At 47.1% G+C, this 25,405-nt stretch overlaps 1 protein-coding gene across 1 annotated transcript; it reads right to left on the bottom strand.

The window, feature by feature from the left end:
* Window positions 1-4,032: 4,032 nt before the first annotated feature.
* On the bottom strand, window positions 4,033-20,921 carry LOC8053504 (chitin deacetylase 8-like). Its single transcript, XM_040215854.1, has 4 exons — window positions 20,748-20,921; window positions 11,135-11,526; window positions 7,993-8,436; window positions 4,033-4,393 (listed from the first exon to the last, which is right to left on the bottom strand). Exons 1-4 carry the CDS (start codon window positions 20,919-20,921, stop codon window positions 4,033-4,035), a joined length of 1,371 nt encoding a protein of 456 aa, XP_040071788.1.
* Between the last annotated feature and the right edge of the window lie 4,484 nt (window positions 20,922-25,405).

Raw genomic sequence — 25,405 nt, 5'->3', positions numbered from 1 at the left:
ATAAGGGTTTCCATATTTACTATTTGGTGAAAATATTTGCTGTGGAAAGGACTAAGGCTAGAGGTTTTGGCGTAGACTTTTTACGTCACGTATACCACCTTGTCACTCCTGACATTCGGGACGAGGAGGAACTCCACGATGCTCAAGACACCCTCACCCAGGACCCAGTGTGTGGGGAACCTCGGTGCTCCCAAGTGAGCGACGCCGTAGCAGTGTCAGTGCCGAGTACACCGCAACCAAATGTGAAGGACTTGAATCAACAGCATCGCCAAGATACAAGGAGGCCATTTGTCGTGAAGGACGCAACACAGTGACTCCGCAGGTCGTGGTCAAACACCTGTGACAGTGACGACGCCAGCGCCAGTACCGGCATCAGTGCTGGAACCTGTGTCAGTGCCAGTGTTTAGGTCAGCTCGTGAGCTAGGGACAGGTTCTAATCAAGAGACGAACAAACGCCACCGCCGAGCTTCCACCCGATTGCAGTGGAGCGACTTTTTGTATTACTAGTTTTTCTCAGACTTTCATTTTCTGGATCAACTTTTGCAACGGACTGAATTTGTGTATTACTGGCTTCTCTTATGGATATTTTGATTTCTCGTTCACAGTGATCAAACTTTTGTGTAGCACTGATTTATCTCACGGGTTTTGTTCTGTATATCTGAGTGAGGGCACTCAGCCCTAATTGACGGGGGATATTTGTAACGTTGAAAACGAAACTAAAATAAATGGTTGACTGACGGGCCGACAGATGGAGCCAGAAGGTTATCTAATCTACGCACGCGCTCTCTCCCTCTCTCACGAGGGAAAGCGGGACGCGTCTTCCCCATAAACTTCTGGCCTTGGAAGGATATAAAAAGAGCCACCCAGGCGTACTCGGGCGGTTGTTCGTTCCTCGCGACAGCCGGAGATTGCGTCTTGACCCAAACCTGACCTCTCCCGGCTGAAGCGTTCGGCGAGCTCTGTCGGCCCGCGCTAGAGCAACCTTAAAAGTTACTCCTCGTCTGCTGTCGTTAATTATGCGCGCGACACGGCGTTCATTTGAGCTCCATATAACACAAAACAAAGAGATGGAATCGATGAGAGTCCCTTTCTGACGACAGCCTTCGTCACCGCTGCCTCCAAAAACAAGGAGATGACAAAGGGGAGAGATCGACTTCTTAATCTAAAATTGAAGTCATCGATCAAACTATAATACGGGAAGGGTCCGCAAGGGTCGCGCGGGCGCGTATTCTATTCAGCAAGCCAGCCGTTCGTGGGCGGTCGTGGACAGACGGTCTTGGCCAAGGACCGTCGGAGCAACGCTGCGCCGAGTCAGAGTGCCTGCTAGGCTTAAATCCTGCCGAGCTCGCTCGGTCGGTGTCATCGTTGCCGTTGTAGCTTTTCCCGGGTGTTTCTGGATCCAGCGTTCGTGGTCGTCGTGGCCGGTTTCGAGTACTTCCTTCTTTTTGCTTGCTGTTTGAAATCAGGACCCGCGAGAGGAGCACGTAGAAAAATAAATGTCCGTTGGCCGTCACGACCAAGTAACTGAGCGACGTTGTCGGTCATGTTGATTTGATCGTAGAAAGACGGCTCCGGAACTGTTCTCGTACGTACATTTTTGGCGTAAGATCGTTTCGTTAATCTGGCCTCTGTTATTTAGCGCATGGCGCTGCAACAATAACACGCCGCAACCGCCGCCTCTACCGCCCCAACACTGGACACAACAACCTGCAACAAGCTCTCCGCAAAACAAAACAAAAGATATATATATATAAAATGTTTTTTTTGTTTGTTTTTACGTTGTCAGCAGTGACGTCACGGACGTCACTGCCCCATATCGACCTCCTTAAAAGGCGTCCCGCGGCGAACAGCCCCTGGCCCGAGCTCACCCCGAGCACCCGACCTGCATGCGCAGCTGCGAGCATGCAACTCGTTTGTTCCGGCAAAATTCTGCGCCATCTATAAGGAAAAATGCTACGAATAAATAGCGGTTGAATTTCCCTAAATACTGGGAAGTTAAACACCGCTCACTGATCGAAAACATACTATAACTAAAGCAATTTCACTTTTATAATTTTAATAAAGTTACGTACTATTCGCTACGGCCCGAGTAACAAAGGTAATAAACATTTTGCTGAATTACTTAGACACCAAGAAGCATGCGTGCTGCCTTGTGCAGCCATTAACTGTTCGAAAACAAAAACCCAAATCAAATCGCGCTTGGCACGCGTTATCATCAGCGCTTTGGTTATTTATACCTACTTCGAATCTTTTATACAGATAAGGCGAGCGCGAGCAGCGCATCTACGTACGTTCCCAGCATTCTCCTTGATGCTTCGGTAAGTTGGCAAGATGTCTATTCCTCTTATTCTCCGGTGAAGAGACAAAATGCAAGCGCGTTTTCTCATATAAATGCACACCAATAGACCGATCTCACCAGCTATAGTTTGAATACGCCACCGCTGCCGACATGCATCGTGGGAGCTGTAGTCTTTCTGCACGCGCGACAAACCTGCTGGAGGTCTGCGCGAGCAGGGCACGAGGCGGCATGAGCTACCTCGTGAGCTGGAGTCTGCCTCCTACGAACTACAGTTACGGCGGTGTCACGCATGCGTGGAACGCTTGGTGAGATCGGTCTATTAGAGGAGGTACACCTCCCCGAATTGGTACAGCCACGCTTCATAGGAAGCACACATTTTCTGGTGACTTTTCGTAATGTAACGTAGAAAAACAGGTCTGTGTGAACGAGCCTCAACGGAGCAGTACTCGCTGGTCGCACGTGTTTTGCGCGTTCGCACACCAATGGTGAGCGGCACTTGCAATGCATCATTTACAAGTCCCAGTAGAGCGACGAACAGAAACAACCGACACCAACAAGCCTCAAACACGTGCAGCATGCACACGATGGTATCTTTGGCAGGCTTCCAGTATCTCGATGCTCGTGAAATAAACGCGAGTGATTGCAAGCCTACCAAAGGTACGCTCGCGTGCACGATGCTCGTGTTAGAGGCTTATCGGTGTCGGCTGTTTCTCGCTCTAGTGGGATCGGTGGCCGAGTGGGCTAGCGCATACTATAGACGCTTTACACACGCGCCAAATTACAGCCGCCATTGCTGACCTTCTCTTGTCTTACCGAGATGCCTAGCAACTGAAACGGTAGTTGGCGATCCTCTACAAAGGCCGATGTTTTAGAAAAGGACACTGTTGAATCTAATATGGCAATAACCTGGCCTGCTGTGGTAATAATGAAGTGAAATAAACGGAATAAGAGGAAACAAAAACTGAAGGTCAGTTATGGCGACGTCCATGCACAGCTGCTGCAAAGCGTCTATATAGCGCGAGCGGCTATCCTTGACTGCCTTGACTGGAGCACTCGCTGCACGAGCGCTCGTGCTCCCGCCACGGCTTCATCCAAAGCAACTAACTCGCGTTTTTAGCATGCGCGGCAAGCAATAGTCCATGCTAAGGTGAGACGAAGTATTAGCGCCGAGATGTTTAAGTGGCGCCCTCTTATGGTTTCCATCCGTGACGTCAAGACTGGGATTTGCCTCGCCGTGACGTCAACGGTTGGTACCCTGGCTACTCACCTTCAGGTGCGACGACGAGTTCGATGGTGTGTTTAAAAAGCACAGTGCAATCTAAGAACCATCGCAATCCGAAACTAACACCGCCAAAGTTAACAACCTGACAAGGTCCATATGCCCATGGTTCGGCCAATCGTGGAAAGCTGACCGCAGCGACGCTTTTGGTCGCGCAGATCGAAAGCTCGCGCTGCAGAACCTAGGATCCTGGGTTAAATCCCCAACCCTGCCCGTTTCGATCTGGATGATCGAAACGGGCAGGGGCAACGGTCGTCTACCACTACTGCGTGGTGCACGTTAAAGACCCCAGGTTAGCGGTGTGTACTGCACTGGCTAAATTTCTCATACACAGCTGATCGACAAGTCGCCCGTTGAGGCAGGCTAAGTTTTTAGCTGTAGAAACAAACACACCAGATTTTTTTTTAATAATGAGTATTATTTATTTAGACTACCGAGCGCAGAAGCGTTTCATTTATTTTCCGAGAGGGTTGTTAACCCACGGATAGTTCTTGGGACATAAAGCGCTGCAAGTCCGCATGTACCGTGCACTACCGAACTGCGTCTCTAAGAATGGGCAGTTCATCGACTTCATACAGGTGGGCTCGGGCACGGACTTCATGCAATGGCGCTGCTTGTAGGCGCCGATGGGCTTCGGGTTCCTCATGAACTCGAGCACTTCAGAGACGGTGACCAAAAAGACGTCCTCCTTCTCGAGCATCCAGTCCACGAAGCGGAGGTAGCCTTCCTCCCGTGCAGGGTCCCTCAACCAGGCCTCGTGGACGAACACAGGCAACGGGGCTCGGTTGACCTTGTAGAAGGCCTCGAAGTTGGACCTGCACATCGAGTATAGGGTTAAAATGCACCCTGATGCGTGGAATCAAAACGACACAGAAGTGCCATCTTCATCCTGGAACTTCTGCGGCTTAAGGACTGGTTCACACATTTGGGTTTAACTGTGCCGATTGTGTTTCGATATCTTGTAACCGTTTTTTTTTATTTGTTTATTTACATAATAGAAGGTACACCCTGGTTCTCTCAATCGTCTTAGCCGGAACGGGAGAACAAATAATGGAATAGGTAAAATAGGTGAATACGTCGTGCATTTTTTCTATAAAATTTGCAAAGAGCAAACCTATTTGAGGAAAATCAAAAAAAAAAAAAAAGCTTTTACGAATCGCAGCGAAGCCACCGGTCTTCACTTAATAGGGCGCCGTTTGGCACGTGAGACAGGAGATGGCGCAAGCGGTCGAGAAACCAACTGCCGCCAACAAACGAGCATACGGCGCCGAGAGCCGGCGTCTTTAGCAGACAATCTTTCCGACTCAAAAGCGGCGCGCGTTCCGTAGGCGGCGACAGTCGTAGAAGCAAAAACAGGCGCGGTAACAACAAGGAACTGCAAAGCAGACGACATAAGTACCCCGAAAAAGAAACAGTTAAAATAACCCGACAAACCATATTTTAATCGATTATGTGTCCATTGAATGTGTTTTATTAGTAAGGATGATACCATTATGCACTGGCAACTGACATCGAAAAAGTTCGCGCCGCTTTTGAGTCGGAAATTTTGTCTCCTATACAATTGACGCCGGCTCTCGGCGCCGTATGCTCGTTCGTTGGCGGCTGTTGGCGTCGCGACCGCTTGCGCCATCTCTTGTATTCTGTACCGAACGGCACCCTATTGTTTGAAAACCGGTGGCATCGCTGCGTTTCTATATTAGTTCAGCCTTTTCCATCTTTTTTTTTTTTACTTTTTCCGCAGATAAGTTCGCTCTTTGCAAATATTATATAAAAAAATGCACCACCTGTGCGCAACGCTGCACAAATTCGTAGCGCGATAGGTTAAGAAACCGATTTTTGCAGGCGATTTAAAGAGCCTGGCCGCTATTTTAGAGGCCCTGTAGATATTCCTAAAAATAATACGATTAAATAGACAAATAGTAATTCTTTATTTCTAGTGGAATTATTACCCAAGTATGATGTACATACAGAGCACAGTCAACTGCTTAGCGGGCCAAAAACTCCGTACGTCTAATCATATCTAGCCACGTAATCATTAACCTAAGGTTGAATATGGTCAGCTGAACAATTACAAATTAGAAAAACCCCGAGAGGAAAGACAAACACACCGCTGACTATCAACTTGCTGCCTTTAATACTTCGTCTTTCTTTTTTTCCTCTTTACTACAGCTAGTGATGAAAGCCATCCCACATGTCCGCGCGATGCACCCGGGGTATTCACACGAGGGAGAAATCCCCGGGATTTCTCCCCGGCACGCGCACCCCACGACGAAAACGTCAGGCTTTGCGATGTGCAAAAGCCTCGCGTTTTCATCTCGTGATGCGCACGTGCCGGGGAGAAATCCCCGGGATTTCTCCCTCGTGTGAATACCCCTTTATACTCTGTTTCACCTTATGATGTACCGCAGGAAAGGCTACAAGCGCGAGCCCCTTGCTCTGGGGCACATCTCGGCGGCACAAGCTCTCGTGATTTAAGAGCAGCTGCCAACGCTATGAGCTCGCGCTTATAGCCTTTGCTGCGGTACAACATAAGGCGAAACAAAATATAGGGTGGTATGCGGCTCGTGCCACTTCGCAAGTATTGTTTTTATTTCGGGTGGATTGTGATAGACAGGGTGCTCACGCACATTTGAGCACTGTCTTCGATGGCCAGGGCTTCAATTAGTTCACGTGCATATGCGTTCCGGTGCCGCCCTATAATGGTGATGTTGTTAAAATTAAGAGTGCACTTGCAGGACCGGTTATGTGCAAAAAGATGTCCTGCCGAGATTCCTTTAACAGAAGCCGCGTGCTCCCAAGCTCGATCGTCCACACACCGCCCCGTTTTCCCTATGTAGCACCAGCCACAGGAAAGATTTGTTGCAAGCTACAAATCGAAGAAACGTAGCGGTCATACCCTACATCCATGAACTCACACACAACCTAAAAAAGATTGCCGGGAGGCATGATATTTGGGTTCTGTGCTCGGCATCAAACAAGGCCTACTCCATGTGCCGAAGAACTAATCGAAAAACAAATCAAGAGAAGAAGCAATGCACAATTGCTCACAGGACGCAATACACCCCGTGCCAAAGCGGCGTTGTGTACAACATACCGCTTTCCTGTGTCAGGTGCTACATAGGGCAGACGGGGCGGTGTGTGAACAATCGACCTAGGGAGCACGCGGCTTCTGTTAAAGGAACATCGGCAGGACATTTTTCTGCACATTGCCGGTCCTGCAAGTGCACTCCTAATTTTAACAACATCAGCATTATAGGGTGGCACCGGAACGCATATGCACGTGAACTAATTAAAGCCCTGGCCATCAAAGAAAGTGCTCAACTGTGCATGAGCACAGTTGAGTCTATCACAATCCACCCGAAAGAAAAACCATACTTGGGAAGTGGCACGAGCCGCATACCACCCTAATGGGTGCATCGCGCAGACATGGGGGATGGCTTTTATCACTAGCTGTAGTAAAGAGGAAAAAAGGAAGACTAAGTATTAAAGGCAGCAAGTTGATAGTCAGCGGTGTGTTTGTCTTTCCTCTCACGGTTTTTCTAATTTGTAATTGTTCAGCGGACCATATTTAAGTATGTACCAACTAGCTCAAGTAAAACCTGTAGTAACCTAAGGTGTTTCTTTTCTTTGTCTTTTTTTCTTTTTTTCTTGCGCGTGCCTTGCCGGTTTTTTTTTTTTTTTTTTTTTTTCTTGGGGGGGGGGGGATAGCACTTTGGACTTTGTTGCGTTTCGTTACAATATCGTCGACAAGTTCAGAAGCCGATATCTCAAAGGCGTGCCGCAAAGGACGTGTGCGCAAACCTCCACTCGAGTCCCGCTAGAACAAACATCACAATCTTGCCAGGGGATTTCGTCACAACAAAAGTGCCATCTCTGACGCCACACTGACACCGAGACAGCATCAATCTTTCGGAGGAAAGACTGATGCTGTCACGTACACATTTTCCCTCCCAGCGCACTCAAGGGCTGGTGAGCACCACGGAAGCACGCATACATGGACTAAAAGCTGAAGGTGTACCGGTGCAGCGTCGGCGATTAAATGTGGATCCTCATCATCACCCTAATCCTTCTTCAACCACGGTGGAAGTATGAAGAGGTATAAAGAGGTGTCTGAACGGCCCCACCTCGCCACGGAACAACTGTGACGAAGGTTCGCTCGGATTTCTCACAAACACCGCGAGATGGCGCAGCATGTAAGGGGCCGAATAGACCTCATATGGGAGCCGTCCTCACTTCCTCACACGTTCACAAGGCAGCGCGGCGCGCAACAGCGCCTGCGCAATGTCCCAAACGGACAGTGCTTCTGCTGGGAGATGTCTGAACCCGATCAGTCATTTTCCGTCTTGGCTGGCCTTGCTCAGACACCACCTCTATCTTCTTCTTCTACCATGGGTCACACTGCAGAGCAACACACCTGAGGTAATCGAAGGTCTCGTTGGCGCTCGTCGGGTGAGGCACGCAACCGTCTACCATTGGACAAGGCATCCTCATGAGCTTCCCGTCGACGTCCCTGTCCTTGAAGAACACGTTGAGGGGAACCTCCCAGAGGCCCGGGTAGGAGTCTTGAGGACACGGACCGACGACGCAGGCCCTCTTGAAGCCGTAGTCCAAGGTGTACGGGAAGAACGGAGGTTCTTGCGGATAGCGCTGGTGGACCAGGGAAGAGTCGAACGTCAGGTGGCGCTGAAGCATCCGGAATCCATTGTCACCGCCGGTGAGGAGGAAAGGGGCTCGGAAACCATTCACGTCCTTGGCGGGGACGTCGGCGAACTTCTCGATCATCTTCCGCTCGTCCACGACCTCGCGTTCCCAACCGGCCGTGTCTAGATTGTTCCAGTACTCCGGTGAAGTCTTGTGGCTTCAATAAGGCCGTCACGAAAGAAAAGAAAAAAAGAAGGGGGAAAAAGGGGGGGATTAGGTCTTTACCCTTCACTCTGCGCGAATTAGCGTCGAGATGTTTTATAATAATTTTATTTGAACTTCTTGAGTCATGGGTGGGGCGGTGAAAGGTAAACCAGCTTTACCTGACTAGGCCCAACCACCCTTGTGCATTGCTCAGCAATGCAGTGTAGTAGAGGGAAAAAATAACACATAAACAAGCACATAATTATTCTATAAAGACCCCATTCCTTTATACAAGGTAGACGTATCTGGGGAAACATTACGTAATAATACATATAATAGTAAGTGAGGTCACCGGAATAAATAACGGCTGGTACGCTCATACGCAAGGATCTTAAACCTACAACACATAACTAAAATTATTCCTATACATAATGACATAATAATAATAATAATAATAATAAAATTATTTGTGACGGAAGAACATAATCGAGGCAAAGTGCAGGTTCCCCAAAGCCATCATGAGCTTGTGTGGCAAAACCAGCTATGTAAATTGAATGAAAATAAAAAAATCAGTTCTAGATAAAAAAAGAAAAGCAGAATTATCACCAAGTTTTTACAGCAGTTCCAATCTGCATACTAAAGCTCCCCCCTGCCCCCTTCCCTTTCTAAAGGAAAAAATCAAGTCAGAAAAGTATTAAAAACACACACACACACATAATGCACTGGCGTCACTCTTCGCTATTGTTCGCCATTGAAAGTATAACTTCGCATTATTACTAAGTTAAACCCGTAAAATGCAGAAAAGAATGGGAAAGTATATGCAGGATGTCAACACAGTTTATAGATATTTTCAAACACACAATAGAACAAATTGAAACAAGCAGTCAGTTGCATATTGGCTCAAAGAGTCGTCACGTTAGTCTCTAAAATTCCGAAGAGAAGTAGCATTGCTTTATTAATTCGATTGTTTCAGGGTATTCGTTTAAAAATCCAGTTAATTTATGGGATAACAATTGAGATTCATAATTGGTTCATATTCTTGGCTTAACGTAAACCACATTTCTGAGATGATATTCTGAAATGCGTCCGGATCACAGCGATTTTGCCATATATTGTCACCGAGAGTTTGAAAAAAAAAAAGAAGAAAAAAATCCGTTCAACATTTAAAAGTTGGTGTTTCGCAAAATACAGTATGATCGGTATAATGGAGGTTCTCAATGCAGAAAGCCTTCCTTTTGCAAAACTAGCAGCCTATCTAGATAGGTGGCGCCCTCATGTGGTTTTCGTTTGTGACGTCACGACTACAATTATTCTCGCCGTGACGTCAGGAGTTGTACTTTTTGATCACTTATCATGGGTTGTGAACTGCAAGTTCGATGGTATGCGCAAAAATAACGATGGAAGTTTGGAGTAATCGCATACCTTAACCTACATCGCCACGGTAACACTCTGACATTGCGCTGATTTCCCGCAATGAAAGAAACATATTATTTCAGATAAAGACGTCACAATGAGCGTTTGGACGATCGTAAACTGTGACTGCAGTGACGCTTTTGGTCTCGCACGCCGCTAATGCATGGTGTTTCAGCGAAGTCTTTCAAAAATTCCTAAAAATAAGGTTGTCGAGAAAAAACATAATCTCTTTCCGGAAACGAACTGACAGCCACGACGGACGACATACTAATCACCTAAAAATTACTAATTATATTTTAATTAGTCTAAATAAACATATGGTTTCTATGAGAAAACTCATTTCGAAAAGGTATAGTCAAGAGCAGCATTTTACGACATTTTAAAAGAAAAAGAAACGCTTAATTCGGACGCGTTTTTAGGTTTCGGTTTTCTATCGGAGCGCATCTTTGCGCCAGCGGTCCTGTTGCCCGGTGGCCACAGCGACGCGCGACTTCGCGCCTCGGTCACCGGGGAAGAGCAGGACCGCTGGCGCAAAGATGCGCTCCAACGCCGCAAAATGCGGCCCCTGTCTTCCATCGTTGTAAAATGCGTTGATATAGTGGTCTTCGATGATGCAGAGCAAGTTACAAATTAGAATCATGTTTATTTTCGCTAATATAGACCATTTTCAAAAGTTGATCGAGCAACAGTGGCGGTCGCTTTGCTTGGATACGAAGCCCGTGATTGGATCCGAGATTTCGCCGAACGCTGACTTCAGCACTCGTGTCCAATACAAGATGTGAGCAAGCAGTGGCGGACAGGCGTTGGCGCGGACTTTTGAAAAAGGGTCTATTAAAAAGTCAATTAGGAAATGTTTTGCTAATTATTTAGATAAGTAGCATGTTTCTGCAATTCTTGACGTCAGCCATGGCTGGCATTTTGTGCACGGAGTGTTTCTCTTTTTCCCAGCCACCCTATTTTTAGGAATATTTGAACGCCTACGCTGAAACACCCGGAATACTGCACATGCTAAATATCCTCAAAGGGCGGTTCTTGGAATGGTCTACAGACTGTAATCGGCCTGTATTCGAGCTTTCAAGGGCGGGAAACGTATCTTCACCGCCGTTCTAGTCACTGGCAGAGCGTCGAGTTACGCGGGCATATTATTATCGTTCTGCAGCGAGTGAGACCGCGACGTTAGCCGACAAGAACGCCAAAAAGCGAAACAAGAAACGTGAGCATAAGCTGTGTTCGTTCTCCGTCGCCGCCCTGTTGGGGACAAGAGACCACAGCAGTGACATCCCGGCCCACGGTCTCACCTGATGGTGTGCAGAGCGATCTCGTGGCCTCCGGCGTAGAGCTCGTGGACGAGCTTGTAGTCTAGATACTCGGCGGAGGCGAAAAAGGTGGCAGCGATGGAGCAGCCGTTGGCCTTGTTCTTCCTCTTGAGGCCTCCGAGGAGCCTCTTGTAGAACAGCATGTTGGCAATGTTGATGTTGTCGTCGAAGGTCAGCATCACGAACTGTGGCATCCCTTTCACCGCGAGGCCCGCCGGAGGCGCTGTGCTGATGCAGGTGCAGCCGGGAGGCTTGCACACGGTGTCGTCGCAGTGACCGGTCGCCCTACTTTTCGTTGTGCCAGCCGTTACGCGTGCTGCCGCCTTGCTTTCCGTCGTAGCTGCGGTCGTTAATTCCGGAGTTGTCCGGGATGTCTGCAATCGCGAAGAAACAGAGGAACCCGTGGTGATCGCAGATATACCACTGTCCAGAGCCGGTTTGTGGATCGCACGCTGCGGATATATCTCGACCGGCGATTAACTTCCACAAGAGGAACTTTGAAGTCGCGTGATCGACTTTTGGGAACAAGGAACTATGGCATACCTGGCGTTGAATGCTGCCATAAGTATATTCTCGCTTAGATTCTTAAAGTACAATTTCTTCCGCAGAAGACGGATGAAGTGAGTCAAATAGACCGCGTTCGTGTACTTTAAGAGCGGCACGTTGGAGGGATACTGAACCGAAATTTCGAGCTCGCAAAACAAGGCTGGACGGATAGGCGGCACGCTGCAAAAACCCCAAAAGCATCACTCATACGGCGATATCTCTAACAGATCGCAGTATTTTTGGAAAAGTGAGCGATTGAAAACGCCCGACGAGACAAGTCACGTCACGATTCTCATTCCCTCTCCTCCTCTCTACGTCCTGTCCAGCTGATGAACCCAAGCGTGAAGGAGAGAAGCGAGGCCGCTTCTCCTCACTCTCAAACTTTCCTGGAGGAAAATGACGTCATAGCCCTCACTTGATCCCGCCCTTGATCGCACTCCGGAATCGGAATGATTCCGGAACCATTCCGCACTTTCGCTTCCCCGGAATCGAATGGGAATGGAATGGCGACGGTACTGGAGGGAGTGGAACAGGAATGGGATTAAATGCCTTTTGCCCGGAATGAAGTGGGAATGGAATTGGCTAAAATATTATGAGTTATGTGTCGATTTTAATCTAGGGTTTACAAGCTGATAGTGCAATTCCCCGGTAAGTGGCTCTTGAAACTGTATCGTTACACTTGGCATGTCTGATCCATGGCTTGATTGTATCATTGTCTTTACCCTTCTTCGAGGATGAAAATGGCGTGCCCTCAGTGAAATGAAGAAACCAAAACTGAATAGTTTTAGATTAACAAGGTGTCGTTTTTGGCGCCGCGCGACGTGACAAAACGACTGTTGTAGTCATTTGCGATTAGCATGTAGCTTTTAACCAGGGTGTCTAACCGAACCGAAAACCGGAGTAAAACCGTTTTCTTTTAAACTGAACCGGAACAAGACTGTAACTAAAATCAGACATTTGATTGGAAACGGTTCAGCGTAATGAAATGTGAGCTGCACCTTATTGCGGATGGTGGCGCGAAGCCAATCAAATATTGGCGATGTTGGCGTCAGCGGCTCAGTTTTGACTAAAGAAACGGCAGCGACGACATGAACAGAGCTCACTAGTAATGCAACAAATAAGTATGTTTCACCTCTATGTACAGCACGAATTGGCGTCGGCGTGGAGGTGTACACTTGTAGACTTGGTTTCACCATACGATGGACCGCAAAGGAACTTCCGCTTGGGCCGAGTGACGCGACAGGGAACGCGAAGTCGCGAGAAAAGCTACGAACTGCGGCAGGGCTGGTGTAGCTCGTGGCGTCCGTCGCGGTCCATCGTAAGATGAAACGGAGGATATACTGAATATGTCTAGGGGCTAAAGATATATCTGTGTGTGTTTGTGTGTGTCTGTGCGCGTGTGTGTGTGTGATGGGTGTTTTCTTGCTGCTAAGCAATATTTTTAAAGAAAGGAGAAAGCAAACCCTACCAAAAAATTCGGTATAACTTTTCGCTATCCGGATTATGGAACCGCGGAAATCTATCTGGATTCTACGTGGATTCTATCTGGAATTTAGGTTTTCAAACATTATTTCTTTGTCTGCAATCTGGATTGCGGGTGTTCAGAAACAAATTTCCGGTTCCATAATCCGGATAGGGAAAAGTTGTACCGGATTTTTTGTAAGGGAACGTAAACATCAAAATAAAAACAAAAAATTGACGGCTCTCGGCACCCTTGTTTAGAGGTTGCGAAATCTAGAGGCGCCAAGAGGCGAAGCCGCGACAAGGGCGACACTGCGCCGCCAGTCGCCGGGACGGCAGTCGCCCAAAACCCAAAACGCTGCTTGAGTCTTTTTGTGTGTGTGTGTGTGTGTGTGTGTGTGCGTGTGCGTGCGTGCGTGCGCGTGCGTGCGCGTGTGCGTGTGCGTGTGTGTGTCTGTGTGTGTGTGTGTGTGTATGTGTGTGTGTGTGTGTGTGTGTGTGTGTGTGTGTGTGTGTGTGTGTGTGTGTGTGTGTGTGTGTGTGTGTGTGTGTGTGTGTGTGTGTGTGTGTGTGTGTGTGTGTGTGTTGTTTTCTAGAAACGGCAAGTCGCCGGTTGTAGTTTTGCCTGTTTTTGTTTTAATCGTCCTTCGATGGGTCTCCGCCATCTTCGCTGTCTTTCCCGTCTTCAACTCAGTCGTTTGAGCAGGTCGTTCGGGCGTGCGGTGTGGGTATAGTTTGCCGCTTGGACCTGGATGAGCATCGTACCGGCATGCGGTCGTGTATCAGTACTGCGGGATATCCGATAAGGACCACCCCACGCTAGCAGTCCTACTGCACTGGATAAATGTTTCATCTACACTGCGTAACAATGTCGCCATACTCAGGCATACTTAACAACTAACGACTAATTTTTTTTGTGGGTTGCGGGTATGATGCGTGCTACCATCAGGGTGTCAATATCCGTGCTGGCCGATTGATTTCACATGTGAGTACTGTACTTTGGTACTGTTTCCAAGCGCCTCTAGAACCACGTAATTTTCATCGAATGGTGTTTTAGTTAAAAATTCAAGCCAGCAGCACGGCTTCTGGTGGCCTATTTTTTAATGCAGATGACGCCGTGTTTTACTAACCTTTTCTTCTTAACGACTGGGAGCTGTGGACCTTTTTTTTTCTAAGAACCGGTTTAAACTGGTTCGCGTTTGGTGGAACCGGTAACCGAACCCTTACTTCAAAAGCATCACTGAACCAGAACCAAACCGGAACAAAATGCAATGCTGCTGAACCCGAACCGAACCGGAATAATGACCGGTTCAACTCCCTGCTTTTAACCCAGGTGATCCTCTATAGTGTTGGCGTGGAACCTCCATGGATCGGAAGAAGGCCGAAATTGTGAACGCCGTCCAGGCGCGTGGCCAGGATTTTGTTTCCGGGGGCGGGGGAGGGGGGGGGGGGGGCCGCCCATGACAAAATGTTATACCAGGGGGAGGGGGGGAGAGGAGGTCCCAGCAAAATGGAAGATTTCGGAGGGGGCCCGGGCCCCATGGACCTCCCCCCTGGCTACGTGTCTGACGCCTGCTATTTCACGTTGGAGGTCATTGACAACCCATGCTTCCTTTGCAAATCTGCATGTTGTTCTGCTGCCGTGTACACAAGCCTACATCGACCCGTGGACCGGCATGTCAGAGGCCGTGAGACCTTTCTCGCCATTTGTGTCAGACGTTACTGCTTGAACGCGATAGACACTGCGAGGAGCAGGCGATGCTCTTGCTCCCTCTGACTGGAGGGAAACGGTGGTTATAGACGAAGGCATCTAGCCTTTGCTTCTACCCACTAATCCCTTCAATCAGAGCTCGGCACTTTGACACGCACGCTCTCATCTCCTCCTCTTTCTCAGTTTCTTTCCGCATTGGCATGTGTCAGCTAAGCTGAGTATATCAAAAGTTATCTGCGGCATTTTTCCTTTTAGGTCATTATAACTTGCTGGTTGTCTCTTTACGCTCGTATATTGAAGCTCGCTGGAATCATTTCTTTATTTCAAGTGTACTACTTTTAATTTTTCTCAGTCTTAGATGAGACACCCTGTATATTTGCTCGAGGAGGCTCTATGTTTTTAATTATGAATTGACTTATTCATTCATTCATTCATTCATTCATTCATTCATATATTTCCTTCCCACAGTGGCTAACGGCATTACTGTGGGAGGGAGGAGGGATATTTCCAACAAGAATACACACAAAAAAAGAACAAAAATGAACATTCCAGAAAGCGCACATGCACACATTTAAAGGGGCCCTGCAAGGACTTTTTTACTGGTTTTTAAATTGCACCAAACCTGAGCGCACTGAAAGCAGTAACTTAATGAAACTTTTCTTGAATTTCGCTTTATTTTAAAAGTGATAGGCAAATTAAAATTACAAAAATAGGCAAAAAATAACCTCGTTCATGACGTCTTTGGTTGCTCGAGTGGCCGTGAGCTAGAGGAGGGGTAGTGAGCTCAGCGAGAGGACACGTCTGCCGCACTCCGTGTCGACGGCTCGAGAGGGCGCCACTAAAGCATGTCCTGGCTTGGCTGTATGCAGTGGGCAGCCAGGGCGGTTCGCATCGCATTTGCTGCGCGATTAAACACTTATTTGGCATGACACTCCGTTGGCCACAAACGACAGCAAACACAAGGTAAAGATCAGTTCAGAACGGGAGCCACTTCGCGCTGCCATACCGCCAAAGCTGCTCGCCGAAGGCCTTGGGAACGCTCGGAACCGGTCGGATCCTCCAGTCGATACGACCGCAGCGCCGCCGAGTACATCCGGGACCTTTCTACGCTCGCGGCTCGTTCGTGCCTGATCCCACTATCTTCGTAGTATGGGTCACCTTTTCCACCGCTTGGTGGCGGGTATGTCGAGGGGTCATTTATTGTTTACGTACTTTTTAAACTGCATTCGCTTCTTTTCTGATCTAAAATAGTGAACAAAAACTACTTTTATAAATAATTGAAACGGTTCGCTACACATATATTTTGTATTTCGACTAAAAAGAAGCTTTTAGCGACTCGGACAAGTAGTAAGCCGAGGACAAAAGACATCACATTTTGCGGATTTTCGGTACAGCGGGTCGCCCCCGTAGGTGGAGAAGGTTTCCGCGTCGTCGGGTTAAAATGTGACGCACTGATATTTAGTCACTCTCTCGGTGCCCGTTGGCTTGCCCGAACCCCAGGAGACGTGGAAACCGCGAAAAAAAAGGTAGACGCTTAAATATAATTTCAGGGCCCCTTAGAGAAGATCACACAAAAGGGACATTCGAAAAAAAAAAAAAAATCTCAGAATACGATCAAAAAAGCCACCATGTCTAGCATTTTTACATCCTCTGAAGACAGTTGGTTCCATTCGCAAATAGTTTCGCCGATAACCGTTGAGTCGTTTCAAGGCGCGATTTCAGCTTAGAATATATAGCTTATACAGCTCCAAACGCTGAGCGTCCGGAGAGACATCAGATTGTGGCTCGCCTTTTCTACGGCTACCCGACCCCTAATTAAGCCGGGACGTCGAGCCGACCCTACATCACGCAAAAACAAAAACGAAAAACAGTCTGCAAACATTGTTTGACTCGAGGTTCTTTCTCGTATGGTGGTTCCGTCATATTGGTCGAGAATAGGGAGTTTTCGTAAATCGTTTTTGCCGTCCCGCAACGGCCTTCCGCAAGCCGCTACGACACCCGGATCTCTACAGTCGAGGCCATCAGGGCGCAGGCGCAGTAGCGACTTCTTCGTTGCGGAGGGCTTAGCGGAGGGGGAAACGCGGTCTACGAACACTCCCTAATCGCTCATTACAGTTTTAGGCCCGATCGCAGCCGAAGCCACGATCTGACGCAACCAATCAGGCGGTGTAAAAACTGCATCGTCACGGTCAGGTCTCTGCGTGATCAGACGCAGTGAATGTAGACTCGTGCGGTACTCGTTGCAAGTAATCAAATTTCTCGTGATCGATTACTTTTGGAGTAATTGTGTAATCGCGTACATATTTATTAGGAAGTAATCGCAAGAGTAATCTGATTACACTTATGCAAGTACCAAAATTATCTTGTGGTCGTTACTATTTTTCTTTCTCTCTCTCTCCTTCCTAACGGCGCCCTCTCTTTTACAAGTTTCCTACCGAGGAATCTTCGAACCAAGTCTCCGACACGAGGGTTGCTTACCAAGTTGAGTGACGTGGCGACATCGGCAACGTGGCGACATCCGCGACGTGGCGACATCGGCAACGCCGATCGGTTTCGAGTGCGAAGCTCCGTTTCGATCCAGCGGAACGACATCGTCGCGAGGTGGCAAAAGTATCTTCCCTATTGGCACGAAACTGAGAAGGGTAACGAAAAAATGTTCTACTTCCTGTCGTCGAAGCTAAAAGGCTGACGGCAGGGACGATTGTAACTTTGTACCAGGAAGCCTCGATGTGCGATAATAGTGGGACGAGGCAATCATATTGCTTGTGACAGGAAACTAGAACTCATCATGTGAGGGCAAGTTGCCTTGAAAAAATCCTGCCCTCATATGATAGCTTCCGGTCATAGTTAGCTAGATTGCAAAACGTTGGTTTCCCACCCCGTGCTAGTTGTGATGTTGCAGAGGGTTTGGTCAAAAAGCTGAAAGGGCTTGGCAGGGGAGAGCATGGCTAGCAGGGCGAGGCGAGAAGTCAGACCTGTAGTCGAGCCACATGTGCACAAGGTTTCCCATAACCTGAAGAAGGTGGCAAATAAATGTCTCATTCAGGGTTTTTTTTTTTTTTTTTTTTTTTTGTGCCAAGCACATTTTTTATGTTATGTAAAAGAATAAGCAAAACAGAAGGAGAGTCAGGGGAGGCGGAAGAAGTGTGCATCAAACCTCATGCCACGAAGTTTCGTGAGTGCGCCATGGGGGTCACCTATGAAACCCCTCTGTCATGCGGTAGGGTCTACGTGGACCAGACTGGGAGGTGCCTCAATGATAGGATTGGAGATTGCCACCAAGCTATCTCCGTCTGGACATTTGGCTGTACACTACGATGGTTGTGAATGCCAACCGGAGTTCCATAGGCCTGGGGTTGTGAGAGGATTCAAAACGCAACTGGAGCGTGAAATACATGAGGTCTTCATGATAATTGAGCCTATGATTCGAATGTTTTTATCAGCACACCCTATATTGCCGTCTCTTACAAGGAACAGGCCTTTCTCAGACAAGCTTTAGACACTTACAAGTAACGTCCGGCATCTGTGTGTGTGTGTTTTTTTTATCTAAATGTATTTTTTTGGTGCGCATGGCGGGGAGGGGGGGGGGGGGAGGAAGCTTAATATTTTTATGTGTGTGCTCTATTAAAATTAAGTAGCATGTTATGCCCTGTCCTGTGTGCCTTTCTATTCTGTCCTCGCTTTTTTCGGCGTATTTCCCGCCATGTAGAGAAAATCACTTTCTGAGAGGTATCGCCAAAGCAAGTTTTTCAGCAGAATTTTGATAACTGATTTGCATCAACGCGAATTATATGTATTTTTGTTTTATTTTTATGTAGTTTTCCTTTTTTAAATTTAAATTGACAGACAACACTGAGAAAGATACGATACACTTAATTTGGACACTGCGGTGCCTGTTCTCGACGGGTAAAGAACTTTGATGATGCATAATGAATGACGTACAATGAGGAAAAGCTTCAACGGCATATGAAAAATGACTCATCACGGCATTTGAATTTGGTTTCTCCCTTGATGTGGACGATTTCTTTCATCCAATCCCTCACAACAGTTTGTTCACGGCTGTAAAATAATGTACATAAAACATGGTTCAGTGAACTTTCAGAACAAATCCGGATTGCATTTGGCATGTTGAAAAAATTAACTTTTGCAGATCGAAAAAAAAAAAAAAGTCCGACATATTGTGCTTCGGGCTGCCACGCTCGGCCAATATTATCTAAAAGACAAGGCCCTATGCCTTGTTTTCTAGGTGCCGGAGCTCTCACTATAGACCCCTTTCCCCCTTTCCAAAAAGTCTGACAACAGTGAAAAGTGGCGCGGACGCCATCTTGAAGGATGCTCCCGGTGTGATTATGTAGCCCCAGTACGAGTTTCGTTGTGTGCTGAGGAGGTTGTGGGTGAAGTACAACTGCCATTTCTTTATCACGCTTTTTTTGTATGTTCCGGTGATGCGCTCGCAGCCAGGGGCGACCCTCAAGACGGGCGACCTCGGCGGTCGACCAGAGCGCATCGAAAAGGGGGCGCCGACGCGCCCCCCTTGAATTTATTTTTAGCTTGTTCATTTATTGAATAACGGCGCTCGACACGGCGCTATATGTTCTATGACCAATCGTTTTGGGAATACAGTTTTTGTTTGGCGAAACGCTCGTGTTAGGCTACTATTCAAATGTTTACCAACAATGACATGTCGTATACCTATAGAAGATAGGGGCGTATAAAAGGGGGGGGGGGGGGGGGCATAGCCGGAGTTTGCCCTTGGCGCTTGATGGTGTAGTGCCGGTCCTGCTCGCCGCCAAATTGTTGTGAAAAATGAGTGAGTGTTTGTGGCTTCGCGAGTTGAAAGGCTTGCGGTTGCATCATCCTATTATTCTAGAGTTCATTCCCGATCAGTCTCGAGCTTATGTAACACGCAGTGCACAGTTGTCAGCGATCCAGTGACTACGAGCTCACCCATTGCTAGTCCTCTGACAAACAAACTCGCCAGCAAACTACAGACAGCACTCGAAGCCGGTAGACTTCATGTCTAGAAGCGGGTTTGCGAAAGCAGTGTCCATTTCTGTTTGCTTGAATGGCGTTAGCACATCATCTGTGCAGACAGCTTATGTAAAAGTCAAATTTTATTTTTGTGCGATTCTCATTGGGCTGTTTTTAGGTTCTGCCACAGACCCTAAGAATAGCACGCAAAGAAATAAAGTCCCTACCTTAAAATTTGTTGCACGAAATTAATTTTAATGCATTGTCCAATAAGTCGTATGCGCGGCCGAACGTAGTTGCTAAAGCGATGGATCCTCAGAAAACAATTGCTACATGTATTAACTACAAAAATTATGCCAACGTCACTTTGAATTACACTTGGAATTGTGAACGCTGCCATTCATTAGCTGTCTAAACCTGCCAGACAAGCACGCGAGGCCGTAGTTTTACATATCGTACGCGTGTAGAAGTAACGCCTCCACACGAAAAAAGTCGTGTTCAAACCGTGTTAAAAAAAAAATACGCACAGTTTTCATGAGTAACAATGGTAACTCTTTCTGTAGTGTATCCTGCTCACTTGAAAATCTCCGTGTCAATCGCAGAGAGCGGGCAATCATCAACCCAATCATGGCTGACTTTTAGTTTGCACATAACGGCAGAAGTTAAGACAAATACAGTTTCTTCACTAATTCGGGCAACCACTGCCCATCTGACTTTACACAACAAAATGCGAGTGTTGCTATTAGTGTTGCAACATTGAAACATGCGCAGACTGGCTTGAGCGACGCGGTGTCCTTCAAGATGGCGTCGGGGGCTAGTTGCCTTTCCGTACGAGAGACGGAACTCTCTTACTAAATGGGTCTATAACGAAAATGCTACTTTGTCCAATCTATATTTCACGCTCACCTGGTTTATGTCACCAGACGACGTGTTCCCGACATTCGGCGGCTTTTGGTCCGAGGAGTCGAGGTCTGTTGTCAGCTTGGTTTCGCCACTCTCTTCCAGAGCCTTTGTTGCGACAAAGGCGACATGTCCATACACGACCACCAAAGTGACAATGCAAATTTTTCCCGTGTGCATTGCTCACGCCGCCTAGAACCGAAACCTGCGGTGCCCGAAAGCCCGCAACGCCGATTTTACCTGAATCCCCTATCTATATATCGTAACTGGCTTCGAGAGATTACAGCCACCCTATCTTGTGCATGCCAAACTTCGTTTCATCATAACTTGGCAAAGAGCAAACGCTACGGCCCCTTCCAGCCAATCACTGCGACGGAGACAAACCACGTGACAGCCCCTACAAAAGGCACAGGGGGAGCGTAACACAAGCAGTTGAAGGAGGGGGAAAGAAGGAACTCTCCTCTTACTCTGATCTCTTTTGTGTGTGTCCTAAACGTCACCCCCCCCCCCCCTAAAATATTAGCCCATCACTCGAAATGTGTGCAAAAGCGACTTTCCTTTCTCTCTTTCCCGCCCGTGGCTTCGGCAGCACTGCGTGCAACTGCTGAGATAGAGTACAGTCACGTGTCTCATTCCGACGTGCTGATAGGCTGGCTGGGTCCATGGCCTTCACTGTTCGCCAAGCTACGGTGAGGGGGGGGGGGGGGGGGGGGGAATATTGACGAAGTGGTTGGTTCAACGATCTGACGGAATCCCTCAAACCGTGTCTCTGGCATATCGGGCCTTAACCCTGTTTTGTTGTGGAGAATGTTTGCTGTAAAGAAAACAATGGTCTAAAATCGAGAGTTCGCAAATGTTTGCTTCTTTTCACTTGTTTTCATCGTGCAGTTTTTCATGATCTTGCACACGCGGCAAACAAACACATGCGATATTGTCCGTATATATGTGTATACCTGCAAAAATATACAAAATAAATCACGGATCTTATCTTGAACAAAGTGTGATTGCTTCAAACGTGTTCAACTAAGTGTCCAAAGACCTCGAAAGCTATTGTGTCGAGGTTGTAGACTTGAGTTTTTGTTTCCTTGTTGTCTTTCAGCAACCGCACGACGATTCCGTCATGCTTTCCCAAGTCGAAATTTTTGCAAGTGGTACAATTTGCTAGTGGTTTATTGAACTCGTACCACTAGCAAGTGGTACCACTTGATAGTGCTACCACTTCCCAGTGGTACCTGTTCAATAAACCACTTGGAAGTGGCACCACTCGTGGTACCACTTGCTAGTGGTACCACTTGCTAGTGGTACCACTTGCTAGTGGTACCACTTGCTAGTGATACCACTTGCTAGTGATACCACTTGCTAGTGGTACCACTTGATAGTGATACCACTTGCTAGCGGTACCACTTGCTAGCGGTACCACTTGCTAGCGGTACCACTTTCTGGTGGTACCGCTTGGTAGTGGTACTACTTACAAAGAGTAGCATTCTCATATAGATACACAAAAACAAAGCCAGATGTTAGTCTTTCTTATTTTTATTTTTCAGTTGAGAGTGGTAGTAAGAAGTACCTGGGTTGAAGATTAAAAATCCTCAAAACCCAGGCGCCTCAGAGCTTTTCGGGTGTCCTGGACCTGTTGCGACAGGACTGTCGTCATGTTAGTGATGACTTGCTGAACAGGCTCCTTGTTCTGGTGCCCCCAATGTTGAACTGTTTCTGCAGACAACAGAAAAATACTAATCTAATAACAGCTCTTGAGGATACAGTCATATCATTGAACAGATTGAACTCAACTAAAGTGGCGAAGCGGGCGAGTTGGTTCATGACAAAATGTAAAAGCGCTAACAAAGACCAGGACGAAAAAGGAAGGCGAACAGTACGAGCGCTTACTCTCAACTGAACATTTATTTAAAAACAGCTAAAGCAAACAACCTCCGATAAAAATACACTGAATCACTCAGTAGCGTCACTCCCCATCACCACGCGTCAATAAAATCACTCTTTTTTTGGTGCAGAAAATTGACGGCTGACTGACGCAGCCTTCAGTGCCCTATTTCTTTAGAGCATGCGCCTCAAGCCCTTCCCTAGCAGCTTTTTCACAGGCCCTCCCCACGATCGTGGTATTTTGAAAGTTGGGCTGGCACAGACAGTCTCTGCAATGAAGAGGCAAGTGTCCTCCAGGTGTTGAGCGTGAAGCCATGCTCGCGCATCCTCTCATTTACGCACCGTCCCGTCTGGCCGATGTACACCCTACCGCATGTCAGCGGTATTCTGTACACCACGCCCACGTTACAATCTACAAATCTTTTGGCATGATTGATGGTGCATAAGCGCGCGTCGTTCTTTTTTCTTGAATCCGCGGGCATAATTGGGCCGACTTACATGGCGCCGAAAATACAAGCGGCCCATCAAATCTTTTTGCCACCTTTTTTAAGTTATGTGAAATTTTGTGCAAGTAGGGAACGACCTAAAATCTCGTTCTTTTTTGTTTTTATTTTTTTATTTTGACATTTGCCCTTTATCTTTTTTAGCAGCGTCTCTGCAACTCCAAGGAGAAGTGAAGTTGGATAACCGGCATCTCTAAGTCGATTAACCTGCAGGCTGAAGCTGCCACGCACAACATGGTAGCATGACTTCTGAAGCGCCGCCTGGAGACAAGACGAAGCAATACCCCTTTTTTACTAATTTGAAATGTGCCGAATCGTAGGCGATGATTCCCTTTTTGGAGCGCGGGTGGTAACTCCAATACACGTGGTTTCCCGTGAACTGCAGTCTCAAGTCTAGAAACTGGAGAAACTGGACGTCCGGGAGTTCGTGAGTAAACTTTAAGCCATTTGAGTTGTCATTAAACACTTTTAACACGCTCTCAACAACCTGGCGCGTAAAAAAATTGTCAGTATGTTACCATATGCACCAGATAGTCGCCCACATACCGAACAACCTTACGCACTGGTTTCCCTTCCAAGCCAATCTGAACAGATCGGTCGAACTTGGCTAAGAAAATGTCCCGAAGGACAGGGCGACGCAAGATCCTATACAAATACCTTCTTTTTGCACATATTAAGCGCCCTCGAAAAGAATGAGGGTGGGCTGCAGGTAAAACTTCCCTGTCACCCCTGTCTTTTGTGACATTTTCTTAGCCAAGTTCGACCGATCTGTTCAAACATTGACGCAATGTCCCATTTAACGACCATAAAACGTCGAGTATACGTCTAAACTGAACGGGATGCCAATGGAGAACGTCATATTAACGATATCGTAAAATTTCGATCGCACGTCTGTGATAACGTTATGTCAATGTTGAAATAACGTCCTATTTAACGACCATAAAACGTCGAGCATACATCGAGACTGAACGGGATGTTCAGTCTCGATGTATGCTCGATGTATGCTCTCGTCCTGGGTCACCGTGGAACAATGGAGTCAACCGGATCTGGCTTCGGTGCTCGAAGGTATGTTCGCGAAACATGTACAGGATGTCGCAAAAAAAAAAATTACAGGGTTTTCTTTTTACCGCTAAAATAAACTAGGCATCGCCGAACGCTCATTCTTCGCCCAAAGGTAGCGCTAGAGGTCACCACCAGATGCCAAAGTTTCAGCACGATCCGATACCTTATTCAAAAGTTGTGATTTCTGAAACTTTCAATGAGAAAATGGAGCCCATTTTTGCCCGTTTTCGGTTTCTGGCGATCATAGAGCCCCATGTATTCGAAAACTCCGTCGGCCGCCATTTTCCCATCGGAATTTTCAGGAAATCACTTATAACTTTTGAATAAGGTATCGGATCGGGCTGAAACTTCGGCATCTGGTTCTGACCTCTAGCGTTACCTTGGGGCGGAGAATGAGCCTTCAGTGATGCCTAGTTCATTTTTGAGGTAAAAAAATTCCTGCAACCAACGAGACAAACGGCGAGATAAAAAGAAAGTTTTGGTTGGCGTTTTTGAGGAGCCGCTCGGTGTGAAAGTAAGCACAGTTGAAAGAATCACAGACTTGGAAAGAGACGCGAAAATAAGATTCGTCCAGTCATCCTGAAGCTTTTTGACTACAACGAAAAAATAGAGATATTCAAAAATTGTAAAAAATTGATTTCTCTGAAGCTACATTACGAAAACGAAAACTTTTGTGGGAGAGTGCAAAAATAGAAAAAGACGGGGGCTCGAGGGTAAGGCTTGTGCACGACAAGATTCTGGTTAATGACGCAACATTTGTCTGGGACGACGAGAGTGCATGCAGAGTTAGACTTGACAAGGAAAAGGTAAACGAAAATGAAATCGTATGACAATGCGAACAAAGAACTAGGGACTTTGATCAATATGAATGCACGCAGTCTTGTAAAAAAAGGTAGCTCAATTTGAACATCTTATCTACCACAATCCTGATGTAGTTATCGTTACGGAAACTTGGTTGCGGCCGAAGATAGAAGATTCTGAGATAATTCCTCCTGCTTACAAAATTATCCGTAAAGACAGCGATGCACGTGGGGGCGGTGTTGCGATTGTTATTAAAGAGGGAATAGAGTTTGTAGCCATGGCTGATAACCCTGTTAATGAAAGTGTTTGGTGTAGAATGCAATTGTGTTGTGCATCTTGTGTGATAGGAGCAGTTTATAGACCCCCTAACGCCCCTTTGTCCTTTTTAGAGTCAATTCAAGATTACCCGTGTAATAC

This window comes from Ixodes scapularis, unplaced genomic scaffold, assembly GCF_016920785.2.
Source record: "Ixodes scapularis isolate PalLabHiFi unplaced genomic scaffold, ASM1692078v2 PGA_scaffold8__174_contigs__length_109621045, whole genome shotgun sequence".
In the NCBI taxonomy this organism is placed as follows: domain Eukaryota; kingdom Metazoa; phylum Arthropoda; class Arachnida; order Ixodida; family Ixodidae; genus Ixodes; species Ixodes scapularis.
Note: the sequence above shows the minus strand (reverse complement) of the source record. Positions and strands in the feature narration are given on the sequence as shown.